The sequence below is a fragment of the Parasteatoda tepidariorum genome, chromosome 8 (genome assembly GCF_043381705.1).
Source record: "Parasteatoda tepidariorum isolate YZ-2023 chromosome 8, CAS_Ptep_4.0, whole genome shotgun sequence".
NCBI classification, from domain to species: Eukaryota; Metazoa; Arthropoda; class Arachnida; order Araneae; family Theridiidae; genus Parasteatoda; species Parasteatoda tepidariorum.
The window spans coordinates 40,198,901-40,215,598 of record NC_092211.1 but is presented as its reverse complement, the minus strand read 5'-3'; the positions used below and the strand labels follow the sequence as shown (position 1 = coordinate 40,215,598).

General features: G+C 28.3%; 1 protein-coding gene across 1 annotated transcript in view; it reads left to right on the top strand.

Moving 5' to 3' along the window:
* Positions 1 to 412: 412 nt before the first annotated feature.
* Positions 413 to 16,698, top strand: part of LOC107450195 (uncharacterized) — a gene marked incomplete in the record, with an annotated part of 61,103 nt that continues 44,817 nt past the window's right edge. Inside the window, 2 exon segments of the mRNA XM_071184684.1 lie at positions 413 to 574; positions 7,582 to 7,621. Coding sequence (XP_071040785.1) covers positions 524 to 574; positions 7,582 to 7,621 — 91 coding nt within the window.

Genomic DNA, 16,698 nt, shown 5'->3' with positions numbered 1-16,698 from the left:
CTTTGCTAAATAACATATTCCATAATCAATAAAACTCACAATCCTAAAATTTTTACCAATTTGATGTAAAATTATGTAGGTTAAAAAATAATGCAACTTTGTACAGTTAGAAAGTAAAAGTATTATAACAAAAAGCTAAATTATACTCATTTGTTAAAAAAGATGAAAATAAGTAAATAAATTTGAAATTTCAGCACCACATACACTAAAATTTCATGAAAAATAAAATAGTTATTTTTCCAATCAATCAATAGCCAGTCGGCTCCATAATACACATTTTTAATTGATTCCAAATGAGTGCAGTAAACACGTGGCAACTTTAATGTTGTTTTGGAAAATGTATAATTGATAAAAGATTTCATTGGAACTAATGGATGAAAAATATTTAACCTACTTTTAACTATCTGATTGCGTTAGGTTAAGTTTCAAAAATTATTCAGATCAATTGTTAGCTAATGCTTTAAATGTTTAATAGAAGTGTGTAAAAATTGTATTATTGTAATTGTAATTGTAATTTTCTATCATGCAAATAACATCAGTATGGACTTTGGCATTAAGTATTCTGGGATTTTATGTAAGTTAAAAATCTTTATATTGCTCAAATTTATATTTTTAAAGAAAATATGGCTGCTCTTTATTTTAGATACTTTTAGATTTAAACCAACCAACAAGCCAGCTTTAATTTTGAAAAAGCTTGTTTCTCCGACGAATTCATTTTTGTGATAATAATTGAAGACATATAATTAATTTTAAAAAGTTGAGAAAATAAGAAAAGCAGAAGTAAAAATAAAATCGATAGTAAAAAAATCTATTGAATAAACTCATTTATTACCGTTGAATATGATAACTTCATGAATTTTCATCCGAATTACTTAAAAGGTGAAGAACTTATATTTCATCAATATCATATTTAGTAGTCGTATTTAGTATTTATAATAATTGTATGACGTGCATCACATAAAACGTATGAAAAAAAGTTTGATTAAATCGATAGAAATTTTTCTAGACTTGTTTATTTCCATTCTGAATGATTAGATAAGAATAAATTAAATTCCGAAATTAACTTCCAGAGTTTTTTCCCCTTTGTTAACAAAAGTAGTTAAAAAAATATTTTAATTTTTGTTTCATTCGAGGAAAAGATCCCGTTTTACTCAGAGCAACGGATATTAATGCGTAAATTCTGATTAAATGTTTTTATTGTTCATTTTTCATTATTGAAGAAAAAAAATTTGAATATTTGTCCCAAATTAGTAAGAACTAATTTTTTTTTTATTCTTTGAATTCCATAATTTAATGTTTTTGATAAAGATATTTATAAATGTTTGTTTATTGTGTAAATGTAATTCGCATTTTAATTTGTTTTGGTTTTATTACAACAATAGTAACGTAAAAAAATTAAAGAAATTTAAAAGCAAATGAAGCGTTTAATTATTGAAAAATAATGTATAAAAATTAATTTTGACGTATTATAAATTTCCTATTCCTTAAACTTGAGTTTACATACACTGTTAAAATTTTCCTTCTAAAATTATGGTAATATAACTGGCAGCTGTCTGTCCATCCGATTAACCATAAAGTTTACGGAAAAGAAAATTTTTTTCCTTTATGATATTATAACCATTTACAAAAATATCGTACAAAACTATACGGTTTTTTAACCATTTACAACTAGCATTTTTTTAAAACGTAATAATTTTTTAACTAGACATAGAAACTCGGCTTTTCGTAAGTTAATAGTCATTGGAGAGTACCGGACACTGGGAATTCTTCACGTGTTGAATGGAATGGAGAAAATATTGTAGTGTCAACACTAGGACTCGAACTCCAGCTCTAATGGTCATGTGATTGACAGATGAGCCCGCTCGGCTATTATATGTACGCAGTAGCGAAGAACTAAGCTTCATTAGGTGGTTCTAGTTGGTTCGATAAAATTCTGGTTGTTTAACCGTATTAGGTGAAAGCAGTTAATAAACAGTTTTTCTTAAACTTAACAGTTTGATTACCATTTCATTTACGGTTATTTGACTGTGTTGATTAAATATGGTAAAATAGGCATGCAATCAATTGTTATTTAACCATTTCTTCCGAGAAATTTCCAACAGTGTATGTTTAATTAGAAACTATGGAATCTTAAAAAATTCTCCAATTGTAAAATGATTAAGCAAAAATTGAACATTAAATAAAATACTAATGTAAAAGATGACCATTTTAAAAAGAAATAATCAAAATATTAATTAAAAAATTTAAAATAATTCGTTTAGACTTCAAAATTACGTTTATACTAACATCAGTATATCAGTTAAATAGACAAATATTTATCAACAATTTATACCTTATATAGTTATACCTTAGAAGTTAATTTTAAAATAATGTCGATGCAAAATAACGTTTACAAAATGTACAAATATAGTGTTAATGAAAAGTAAAAGATTATAATATGAATTTATAATTCATAAATAATAACTGAATTATTTTCACATTTTATTATATTAAAATGACGATGCTTCAACAGTATCTAATTTAGAATTATATTCAAGGTTCACATTAATTCAAGGTTACACTTTCTTTTCAATTTAAATCAAGTTATACTTTGTTTTTATAAAACCAAGTTCAAATTTAGTTCAATACAAGAGAATCGCTGATAGAAAGAGGAAATATACTTAGAATCCAATGATTTCCCCCCACCCTTAATCAAGTAGCCTTTTCATTTCGATGTATGCCAGTCAATTTAGATCAATTACTTAAAAAGCTTTCCTTGTTAGCTAAATGGATATTTCCAAAACAGTCTGATATCTTCAGGAGAAAAACTTTATGTGTTTGTTTGTGTCCGATGCTTTCATTCTTCTGGATTTTTTATAGCTAATTAGATAGTTTTATGTACCTAATTGGGTGTAAGTTTCAGTTCATGGTAAACAACTGTTTAGAGAATAGGAGTACAATTGCTTTTAGAAAAGTAAATAAGTTGTAATAGAAATAAATGAGAATGCTAAATCAGGTGGAGGAAAGAAAAGTTGAATTGTTTTCCATTAATGCCAATAAGAAACGTATATTTAGCTTAAGGAATAATATACTTTAAACTTATCTTTATACCACAATAATTTTTCGATTTAGATGTTTTATTTGTACCGCAATGTTTTTAAATATGATTCAAAGACAATATTTTATTCATTGTGATTCCGGAAGCAGAAATGCATGGCAGCGAGAGCTGCAGATCACTATAATATTTATAGATTATTTTTCATTTAAGTGATCTTTTGATTTTAAAAGAAGGAAACGAAAAATTGGGGGGAAATTGTTGAGATTCTTTTTTAAAACATCTCTTAACTTGCTTCAAATGAATATTAAAAAACAGAATTAAGAGAAAACATCAAAGAACAAAAAAGTAAAGAATTTTTTCAGTTGCTCTATTACAGACTTTACTACATAGGGATTTATTTCACTTTATTTGTAATCAATAAAATTCTACGTAAATTTATATAACATAAAGTTTTATGTATAATTTTTAAGGAACTTATGTATTTGCGAATTTTGCAGTCTGTATGCTAGATTAAGTTAATTTTACAATAATAATCTCAGTCAGGCTGTGTTGAGTCGAAGACAAATTTGGATTTATGAAATGCTTCGTTGACGTTATTCAAAAACTGGACCAACAACTTGACAAATATTTCAATGTTTTTGGTGACTATGTTAAAAAGTGAATAAATATTAATATTTTAGTTTCTGATACAATTTACATTCTTAAATACAGTTATTATTATTCAATCAAATACATCTATTATCATGCAGTTATTATTATCAATTCTTAAATACAGTTAAATCACTTATTCCACTACAAAACGGTTCTTACTTATAAAATGAAACTCATACAATGTATAAAAATAAGGTGCTGAGCAGATTATATTACTTTTTATTAATATAAATATAATTTGCTAACATTAATTATTAAGAAATAAACAATGGTTAATATTTTTTAACTAATGCTTCAGAATAGGTTTCTTTATTTCCTATTAATCTTTTGGTTTTACTTTTACTGACTTATGCAATGCTGATATTTGAATTTTATGATGATTTAAAAATGATAAGCTTGGCATTAACGGGATATTTTTGACGCAATTTGAATATTATTAAATAAAATAATTAAAAATAATAAATATTTATTAAACTTATTTTTGACATAGAATTATATAATTGTATGAAAAGTTATTTCGCTTAAAAAAATCTCGAGCTATGGTAAAATTCGCAAAAAATAAAATTAACATTAAGGGGCTCAAACTCTCTCATGACCTAACTCAACATTCATTCTTTATAAAATTAAAGACACGAAAAAAATCTTTTCTTCTATTTTTAATATTTCTTAAACAAAATGTAAGGTATAAAGGAACGATTTAGATTGCAAATAATTTTTCTGAAGCTTTTTGAAAACAATAAACAATTGAAAACAGTTTTGAATACTGATCTATCTATCTATATATATATATATAATCTATAGCCAAAAAATAAGTCTAGAGTTTTCAGAATCTTTATTTGTTAAAAACAACCCACTATGTTTCGGTAAAAAATTTCAGTTTGCTTTTAAACAACCATGCTTTGAAGTTTATTTAAAATATTGATTTGGTTATCGAATATTTGAAAAACTTCAAAGAGTTTTTCAATATTTGAAGCCTTTGGAAACTAAGACTGCTTGAGTTTGATTCTGTTTCAGAAGTTTTCATTGCACGTAACAAACAGAGACCACAAAGAACTTATATGAAAGTTTTCACTAAGTTTAGAGAACTTGATAAACAAGTTCTTACACTGCTAAAAATTCCGGATTAAATATCGGTAAAAAATACTGGCACCCTGGGTGCATCATCAGTAAAAACAACTTTACATAAAATTTTATTCCGTATATTTTGCAGTAATAATTATACAACTACAGTGATTCAGTGATTTTATAATAAATATTACTATAAAAATTATGGTATGTCAGATTTTTTGTTCCATAAAATTTTGTGGTTAAAGGCATCGGTATCAGGTGTATTTTACTGTAATTTAATCTGGAATTTTTTACAATGTAGAACTGGAACCAAACAAGATTTATTTTATTTATAAAAAATTATATAAAAAGAAGAATATAAGGAAATAATATAATAGAAATAAGAATTATAAGAAGAACTAACTTTTAAATATAACATTCAGTGATTAATGCTGTTGCTATCTAGATTTTCGGAAAGTGTTTAAAAGTTTGATTAAAAAAAATTCTATTTGTGGATAAAACGATGATAAATTCTGCATCCGTAATTCAGAAAACAAACATAACTTTTACTGGCATTAGATATAGAGATACAATACATTTTTGAGCTCTCTAATTAGTTGGAATGTGATAAAAATTTATATTGGCGATAAAATTACGATGAATTCTACTTGACCTATGACGTTCTGTTTTTGTCAGTAAAGTTTCGTAGGTAAAGCCTATGTTTAAGCATCACCAAGACTAAGGCAGACTGTTTTCACCATTTGCTAGTGGTTTTACCAAATCATTAAATTTGGCATCGTTTTTAAATTAAAAATAGTCTATGTTAAATGTACTTTATAATAATATAACACTTTTACTGAAGAATAGATAATAATTAAATGAATAGTTTATTTGAACAGTGTTTGAATTATCATTCTAAAATTTCGGTAAAATAACCGGCAACTGTACCAACCAATCGTAAAATTTATGATAAAGAGTATTTTTACCTTTACGGTTTTGAGACCGTTTACAACAAATATCAAGTTACCCGGTTACCGAGTTAACTATACCGAGTTACCCAATGAGGTAAATTCGGTTTACCTCATTGGAAGACGCACGCTCTATCCCTTGATCCATCACGACTCGAAAAGCTCGGCGAACGGAAAGATTGGTAAAATTTAAGTCTGGGAAATATGGTGGTCGTCATCGTTTTGGCAAACGCTCTATCCCCTGAGCCATCACGGCTCAAAGCGACTGATATATTTAATTTTAGAACCTTCGTTAAGCAGCTGACTTAATAAGAGAGGAAAAAAAATAGCTTTCAAAGTTTTATACCACAAAAATAAAAAGTTTTACTTAAGAATGGTCTATCATTTAAATGATGCGCCAATGTATACAAAGCATGGAAAATGACAATCATTATTTTTTTAATGCCTGTTGCGAAGCATTTCTGGAAGAAAAAACAGTTTAAAATATTTAAATTCATAAAAATAATTATCTTGTATTTGAGAGTAAACTCTCAAACCGTAATGAAATTTTCCATAGTTTTTAAATGTATGAAAACTTCTACTGCATCTTTTGAGAATAAAAAGATGGATATTTGTTTAGTCAAGTATGAGAAAGGAAAATTACATGGAAGGGTTATAATAGGTTCGGTAGTTAAGCATACGAATTAGTGAGCCAAGTTGGTGTTTCTTTTTATCTTTACCAAAGTGGATTCGAACTTTTTCATATTTTAAAGTTAAAGGATTTACGTGTTTCTACCGATAAAATTCGTTTAAATTAATACTATTCTTATCGGAAAGATCTATCAGAATCGGTTGCTTCTTTAGTTAACATTTATAAAAACAGCTTTAATGCAAACTTTTAAGGTCGTGGAACATTGCACATTGTAGTATAAACAATGGTTAACGTTAAGCATTATTAGTCGGAAAGAATTTGATTGCAAAATTTTACCCTTATAGACACGAAAAAAAGCTAATTTAAAGGTAGAAAAACTTTTATGTTGCTGTTGTTTCTATTGCTACTCGCCACACTAGCAAGCCTGCATGGTGAAACCGAGCAAATTTAACGTAAAGTGTGCGTTTCTTGCTTTTCAGGGGAGCCATCTAAGGTCAAGAATTCGCCTTCTGCCGCATCATATGTCACATCCGTTTATAGGGCGGACCCATTCATACATCCATTCATTCATCCACAGATCGTAATTTTTAACCTGGATCGGAGAACGATCGGTCTCCAATCCAGTACCCCCAGAGGTTTTGATTTGTTATGGGAACATGGAAGACTTTGCGACTCGACAGATTTAACGTGCATCAGTCACCATTTTACTACACGGGGAGTCTTCGGTCTGCGAGGTACGAACCCACGAACTCTCGGACATGGACCCAGTGCCCTACCGACCAGGCTATTTCGGCTTAAAAAACTTTTATAAAGTGTAAAATAAAGGATTTAAAAAAATGTTAATCTATCCATAACGTTTTGAAATATTTTGAACCAATTTTGACAATAAATCTTGAACCAATTTCAAGCAAATAATTTTAAAATTCGTTAAAAAAATAAAATCAACCTTTTGTTTGAATTTGTGGCGCTTTCTAGTTTTGAACTATTTTTTTTAATACTTATCGAGTTTCTTAGCAAATTTAATTAATTTGGTTTTTAATAACACTGCTCTACATATCTTATACAGAGCAGCGAGATCTCTATTATTCATATCTATATATCTTATCTCTACTCCTCATATCTTTTGTAGAGAAGAGAATGATGCTCACGAATTAACTATCGATCAAATAAAACTACAAAGTATTTGTTAATCATTGTTTTAGTTTTTAATTAAATTTTTTATTGCTTCATGTTTTCCTTTTTTACAGTGTGTGGATGGAGAAACATCAGTGGAAGATTTGAACTCAGGTAAGTTTACATTTTCTGCATCTTATAATTTTCGATTTTGTCTTAAATTAAAGTCAATTTAATTTTTAATTAATTTATTTTTGCATTTAGGTTAAGTTTTCAATTGAATTTATTTTATTGTCTATACAATAAAAAGAATATATGTAACTTATGACGTTTTTCATTTTTTGTAATCTAATATATATAATTCTTTTACGTGGCTCCCAAATTTTGGCTGTATTTCTTTTCCGGAGGTAACGTTTGCTTTGTTTTGTTTACGTTACTATTCTATTCTACCAATGATTGCTGCTAAAAATGTCACATGCCAAATCTAGCTGAGATGGCTCAACATATAGCGCTTTTAAAAACGGAAACTGAAATAACCAGAGAGCATCAGCTGCGACAATCTCATACTGTTAAGCTAGGCAGAAGTGAGTAGTCTTTGTCGATAGATCTCTATTTTAGTATTTTGTCGAAAGCGCTTATTTTCACGAATTTATATATTACGAATTTATTTGACGATTTTTGATTTATATCACGAATTATACTATAGCACATTTTTAAAAGGTTTCACGACTTACATGTCATTTATTTGAATTCAAATTTATTTTAATGACTTAGTTTTTACTAAAAAGATGTAATTTTTTTTTTAAAAAAAAGTTTTTGTATGGATTTGAATAATTGTTTTGAATTCTTAGAATTTTGTGCATTTGTAATGTACTTAAGTTAGTAGCGAGCGAAGCGACCTTGGTTTGCAAAGCAAACCATATAAGATTGCGTAGCAATTTTTGGGGGTTGGCGAGCGTTAGCGAGCAGGGGGTGCAGCCCACTGCATAAAATAAAACTTGAATTGCTGTAAATTCTTTTTACTGATTAAAAATATTTAAACTAATCGCGGATAATTTATATTAATACTTTATTGAAAGGTTTTGGATTGGGTGTTAAAATACGCTTTAAAATAAGTTTTAAAATATTTTTTTACTAAATTTATTTAGAAATCTCAAAATATTCTATAATAGCATTTTAAATCTATTGATTTATCAATAATTATTATTTGTTTTTTAGAAAATAGTAAAAATATTTTAAAAAGAATTTTTTATTTATTTATAATTTAAGTGCAAACAGTTATGCTCAAATTAAGTAAAACTATGCTACATGTTATTTGCTTGCGAAAGCCTAATATTCTTTTAATAACTGAAATAACTCCAACTACGATAAACTTATACGACTTGTGTAAGACTAATGACTTTTCAAGGGGAAATTCGCAATTAAAGTTTTTTTTCTTTATAAAATAAATTGTTTATGAAAAGTTAAAGTTATAAAATAAATTATTTATGTAAAGTTGAAGTTATAAAATAAATTGCTTATGTAAGCATCGCATTATTTACTCATAATCTAGACCAGGGATGGGCAAACTTTTTTTTTCAAGGGCCAAAAATCAAGGAAAAAAATGCTTGGTGGGCCAAGTAAAAACTTCAAAATTTAAAAAAAAAAAGCGATATACAAGATTTAATTTAAATATTTAGTGAGATGACGGAAATTGCGATTTCATTTTTTAAAGTTCCTTATATTAAGGTTCGAAGTGAGATGTGCTTATTTTAAGGAACAAGGCTTTTCTGTTAGCCTACTTCTGAAATGATTTTTTCTAAGGTTCATAGTTGAAAACTCTTGTTCACATATATAAGATTAAGCAAACATAGTACTGATTTTCTGGGCATGAAATATTACATTTTGGAAACTAGCTTTTGGTAATGATTTGTAAAACTTTGGCATATTTAGAAACAACTGCTTCAGATGATTGTTAGATTGTCCGCTCTTTGGAGCGTAAAATGCGCAGTCTGCCAAATGTGAAGTACAATTTACCTTTATTAGATTCCATAAGTCAGCTCCTCGAGAAAGACAAATGCTAGTTGGAGCCAATCTACGGCTATTCTGTAAAGAACTTCTGCCTTCAACATTTTACCAATTGAAGCTGTCTGTGCTAACTATTTCCATTAATTTATGTTTTGTAGAACAAAAATAGAGAAAGTAAAAATGTCATCAGTACTTTGTTAAAAAAGGAAAAACAAAAATAATTTTAAACATAGTCGACAAGAAAGTGGATGTATATTGTTTATATTTGCCACTGATCGGCAAATAAAAATTCAATCCGCGGGCCGGATAAAATCTTCCTGCGGGCCACAGTTGGCCTGCGGGCCGTAGTTTGCCCATCCCTGATCTAGACTGTAAGACTTATTGCAGTTGTTAGAAGTTGTTGGTCAATGATTGAAAGTTAGTCAATGATTATTTTACAGCATATTTGATGGTGAATGGTGATTTCTGTTAAAAATAAAATGTAGAAAATGCTATGTTCTTCTGTTACTTTGGTGAATTGATGAGGTTATGAGAAAAGTTAAAATAAAAGTTTAAATTGAATTATTTAGTATACATCAATTTAACGTTTTGAAATATTGTATAAAATGAAGTTTTAAATTAAAATATTATACTGAAAACTTGTTTTAATAAATTAAACATTTCTTCTTTTTAATTAAGTATCTTATAAAACAGTTTATTAATAGATAAATAGAATGCTAAATAAGTAACAATTATTTTTTATATATAAAGTCTAAAAATTTTTATCATGCTTCAGATATAAATTAGAATGTTATAATCATGTACAGAAAACAAACTTACTTCTACTTTAGATAATCAAATTATTATTGCATAGTTTGTTGCTCGGATTTAACGTCGAAGCAAATACGCTTCGTAAAGAACGCATTTAATATGCGTTTTAAAAATTCTTATCAAAACCAAAATTAAAGAATTATACCCACCAAGTGTTAAAAATTATTATTTAGGGAAAGAAAAAACAAAACAAATGCGATTGAAATTTAATAAATCACTTGTCAAGAAGTCGCATGTAATAAACATCGAAACTGACTTTATTTTGAAGGTCTATCTAAGTTTGTCTTTCAATTTTCATTTATCATCAATAATATTTTTTGCTACCAAGGAACAGAAAGGAGTAGTTTTTATAAGGATTTTCGTTAAATCTATATTTATGAAAATATATGTTTGTCTGTGTATGCGTGGGTGTGTGTGTCCTTTATAAACTAAGCCATCCGACTGAAATCAATGAAAACAAATAGATTGAAGCACGAGGAAACTCACTGTCGGCATTAGAGCATTTTACCCCGAACCGTTCGAGCGGAATGAGTGAAAAGTGAAACGTTAGCCATTGTTTTAAATTTAACAATAGACGAGTAAATTTATCACATATTTCAAGGATAACATTAATGAAAATTTCTAGCTTAATTTCGCCATATTTTTAATGACGCTAATGATGCTCAAATAATTTAGATAATATATGCATATTGAAATAAAAGAAATAAGCTATGTACTAGAAAGCAAAAGTAATGGAATAAAGATATTTATTTGTCTAGAAGAACTGTCAAAAATCGTCATATTACCATTGAAGACAATGATGCTGAATTAATGTTGGTAATATGTTAATTAATATATAAGAAAAAACTTATACACCATAGCGCGAAAATAATGGAGTAGTGATAGTTATTCATGTTGGTGAGTTGTAAAAAAGCGTCATGTTATTATTGACACTAATGCTTTATTAAAATTGATAATATGTATTAATTGTTAGTGATAGTTATTCATGTTGGTGAGTTGTAAAAAAGCGTCATGTTATTATTGACACTAATGCTTTATTAAAATTGATGATAAGTATTAATTGTTAGTGATAGAGTTATTCATGTTGGTGAGTTGTAAAAAAGCGTCATGTTATTATTGACACTAATGCTTTATTAAAATTGATAATATGTATTAATTGTTAGCGATAGAGTTATTCATGTTGGCGAGCTATAAAAAAGCGACATGCTAATATTGAAACTAATGCTTTATTAAAATTGATAATATGTATTAATTGCTAGTGATAGTTATTCATGTTGGTGAACTGTAAAAAAGCGTCATGTGATTATTGACACTAACGCTTCATTAAAATTGATAATATGCATTATTTGAAATAAAATAAAATAAGCTTTATGAAAAAAAGCAAGGTTAAAGGAGAAAATGTTCATAGGAAATTCGTTTAGGTAGTTCGTCCTAATGTTTATAGGAAATTTGTTCGTTCGTAGAAAATCACCATTCGCAGATGAAGCTTAATTATTGTGTAATACTGACGGTAATAATTATCATAACACTACTGGTATTATGGTAATTGGTGTGGTGTTGACAAGAGTTCTACAACGAGTTTTTCGTAGTTTCAGAAAATATTTTTTTTTCATTCGTAGCAAAGATAGTGTATTAATATTTTTATGAATTACAATTAAAGGAACTTCGTTCCACCACTATCTATAAATACTATTTCACCGGTAAATTAAAGATTAGATAGCGAAATGGTCATGCTTTAAAATCCTTATCAAATTCTAAAAGGAATTCTACTTCTTTTTTTTAAAAAAAATTCTGCTTTAGATGGCTGTCACTGACAAATGTATTTTCACAAAACTCAACTGTTGATGGGTTACGTAATAAATACCGAACATGCTAATATAGGTATAAAATATTATATTGATACATTTGGTGATTATTAAAACAGCACCAATACTAATCGGTTTCAATATTAATACTTGGAGTGTTTTACGGTTCCCTCGAAAGGGATATGTATTGGAGAAGATCACTTGATACTGCAATAGCATCATTTCAAGTGATACTTTTCAAGTGATACTAGCATCATTTCAAGTGTTTTATCTTTATACTAATGAGATAGAATTCACTCCGTGCGAAGAACGGGTATTTACCTAGTGTACCATTTATTGTACACTAGGTATTATACTTAAAACATAGGTGTTATGTTAAAAGTTAAAGTTTAAATACAAATGCATTAATTGAAAGTTTTCTAATATTTTATTTCAAAAAGTAGTTTTTTTTACATAAAATTTTTACTTTAAATGCATCGTTACTTATAAAATAAAAACTGAATTTACGACCCGACTAGATCTATATTTCTATTTCAATTTTATTTCATTTAATTTAATAACCTGCTTTAAACTGGCTACTCAATTCTGAGTTACCACGTAGCTTTGTAATTTTCAAACTAGCCAGTATTGGGAAAAACTATTCTTCATGGCAGATATTTTGATGGAACTAACCAGCTTTTGTGTTACAAGGAGTGGAACATCTCGAAAACCTCCCACAGTTAGCCAGACGGCAAGAGGATTCTAATCCATAATCTGTCTACCACTGAGGTTTTTAACGCCAGCACTGTGGTTGGTGCGAGCAGGGTGTGGCATTCATATCGACCAGCCATCGCTGGGATTCGAGCCCGGGTCACCGCTTTGGAAATCAAATGCTCTATCTCCTGATCCTCCACAGCTCTTTATTAAAATTTTTTTTATAACCATCATTGAACAATCTCCTTTATGTAACCGGCGTAACCTAATGTTTTAGGTCTACTATTACTAATGCTCAACTCCGTAACCTTGTAATTTTGAACCCAATGCAGAAGGCTAGGGAACTCCCGGATCAAGTATTGGGAAAAATTTGCTTTCATGGAGGACTTTTTATTTACAATTGAAAAGATAATGTTAAACAAAATTATTGATAAAAAGCTAAAAAGTTATAATAAAATTGTGACGTTTTATTTAAATTTTTGAGCTTTTTCACTCAAATCACTTATATTTACTGTATTATTAATCCGTAATGTATAAAACGATGTTATAAGCATTAGAAGCAAACGTATCCTACTGAGTCAATATTTCAGATATAAATCCTGACCTCATTGCCAAAACAAGCTGACTTTATAATTAGGATAAATCTGGAGTTTCTAAAATTTTGAATAGACGCTTTCATGTTGTTTGAATAATTGCAGTTACTAATTTTCCTTGCTCAATTCGCTCATTTGATTAATCTTATGAATACATTGAAATCTCAGATGTCCGATACAAGACGGGAAATACAGTATTCCATCTCTTTCAAGCAGCGTTAAGTATTTGGACAAACCAGTAAGGAAACAAACCAGTCTCTCTATACCTATCTTTCCATTTAATAATATGAAGAGAATTCGGTTGTATTCAGGAAATCACCTAGTTTAGATGCCGACGCTTCCGAATAGCTTGAGGTCCCTAAGCATGTGTTACTAGCAAATGCTTATTAAATATTCACCTGAAAATTTGCTTTGAGTATACTTTACTATTCCGATTTTTTTTTCAAAAATTATTACATCTTACAAATGTAAAATCTTTTGAACAGTTAAGTTTCAAATATTACCCAGTAATATTCCATAAAATCTGTAACTTTAGTATTTTATAATTTTATTAAAATGTAAGAATTTTCTTAACATGACTGTCAGCAAACAGTCTAACAGTCTGGGTCTAAGCTCACCAAATTATCGTCAATAATTTAACAGAAATGTGATTTAATACATCTGTAAAATATAACAGTCAATTAAAAACATAATCATTTATTAGTGTCACATTGTTTTAATTACATGCAAAACAATTTTTAACCCTTAAATCCAAAACCCAGTCTCTCTTTGTTCAAAAATAATAATAAAAATTTTTGTAATTGATCTTGTTTCTTCATAAATTTCTTGTTTTTTATAATCTAACCAAAATGTTTTTTTTAATGTCTTTTTTGACAGTGAATTGAATATATAAATTGTATAAACAGTAATGTTAATTGTATAAACAAATACTATATTGTTTCATTATAACAATGTAACAAATATTCACGTAACAAATATTATATTGTTTCAACAAAATATTCATGTAACAGTTTCAAAGGAACTAAAATTTTTAATTTTAGTTTGGAATAAATACTTTTGAAATATGAAACTTTAAATCTTTTCAGAATATCTATAATGTTTAATTCTAAAACATGAATTAAAATTAGTGGTTGTAGGTGGACTATTAGTCCTGATTGCATTTCTTTGTTAATCGCATGGTTATATCCAATCAGGGGTGATTTCCGTATCGTAATCTTTGGCGGAATAATCGCCAAGTTTTGTTCCGGGTAGCGGACTAAAAAAAACATTACAGAAAGGGACACTAAAAAATAAGTATCTCGAAGAGTATAACTCGTAGCCATCCCCAAGCAAACATCTACATGCTTTTTTTTTTAAATTTTCACGTTTCAATCAATTAAAAAATCAATTAATCAATTAATCAATTAAATCAAATTGGCTCCTTGGCAATTGCAGTTGGCGTGGCAGATCACGATACAGAAATATTCTCTCTAGTCATGTGGTTTATTACTCTTATGTTTATTATCAGACTGAATAAATTTTGGGATCAGATTTAGCTAGTTACCTAAACTCAACGTCACACATGAGTGTGAAGGAGTCCTTTCGTAGTGACTTAACGTAACTTTCAGAGCTTATTTTACAAACCTTTTTACTTCAAACTTAAAAATTAAAAAATAATTTATAAATATGCTTGTGGATTTACAATGTGTGTCGTATAAATGTATAATTTCTACCAAGAATTTGAAGCAAAATTACTATTAAAAGATAGTTTTTCAACAACTAATTTAACAGTTTTTCAATACTGAAAAATGATGCTTATATTATAAGGCAAATTTTTCTGAAAGTTGAGCAGGCATTTAAAATTGGCTACTATATTTAAAAAAGGTGAACACTATTAGAAATATATTATATATTTATTGAAGAACAATTTTTTGCTCTTAAATATTACTTTCACTTACTCACGTAACCATCAAATGACAAGCAAGACATACATTCGAATATATTTATTGTGAGTAATCTTTATAACATTTGTAGTACTTTTTCAATTTTTTGAATATTTCATGTTGTACAATTAATTTTCTTCGATCAGTATTTGAAGTTGTAAATGAAAGACTTCTCTTTAACTCAATTGGAGCTGTTAAAAAACCTTAGCTTTTATAAGCTGAATATCATCAGGTTTTGGCCAGTTAAATTCTTCATCTGTTTCTTTCAGAAGGTAGACTTTATACATGTTTGATACTTCTTACTAACTTATTGTCCTTTGCTACCCTTTTTGAAATTCTTTCGCAGATATGAGCATACGCCGTATACTCAAAGAGAAATGAACTTGATTGAAGAATTCTTTTGCAGTCCTTACAATTATTTTGCATTGTAAAACTCTTTTTCACACATGCTTACATGCTGCACTTACACCATCATGAGAATTGGCATAATAAGCCTCTGTGGTAAAGCCGCATTCTTAATACAAAGGATTTGTAGTGATTAATGTCATGTTATAGCGGCTTTTAAAACGGACTGCTGCTACATCCGACCATATAATAAAATTTTTTATTTCATAACTCAAGTTCTGTTTTCAGTCCTTTATAATTAAACTTGTCTTCCAGGCAAGAAAGAGTTTTGATGTAAGATATCACTGCAAAGGTTTAAGTTTCTAAATCATTGATGTCTTTCCTGTAGTATATTACAGCAGTGTATATTGTTACTGTAGCATCTTAAGAGGTTTTCCAAGCGTTATCTTTGGTTATCTTTAAATTGTTGTGTTAGTCACACCAATTTTTTTACATCTACTATACCTTAAATAAACATTTTGCATTTTTCAAGTATCCTTGATACAGATATAAAGAAAATTAAAAGTTTTAAGAAACATACTTTTTTTGGTTTAGTTTAAAAACAGAAAGCATTGCATTTTTGTGACTAATGTAACATACTGTAAACAATGAAATAATCAATGCAATTAACTTGCTTACTTTTGATATTGTATTAAAAAAGCAGTGAATTTCATTGAATCTAAATCTAAACTCTGATAACAAAGATTTTGAGAATCTAATATATATAATTCTCTTACGTGGCTCCCAAATTTTGGACGTATTTCTTTTCCGCCGGTGGCAACGTTTGCTTTGTTTTGTTTACTTTACTATTTCTCTTACACGGCGAATCGACCAATGATTGCTGCTAAAAATGTCACATGCCAAATCTAGTTGAGGTGGCTCAGCATATAGCGCTTTTAAAAACGGAAACTGAAATAACCAGAGAGCATCAGCTGCGGCAATCTTATACTATTAAGCTAGGCAGAAGTGAGTAGTCTTTGTCGATAGATCTCTATTTTAGTATTTTGTCGAAAGCGCTTTTTTTCACGAATTTATAT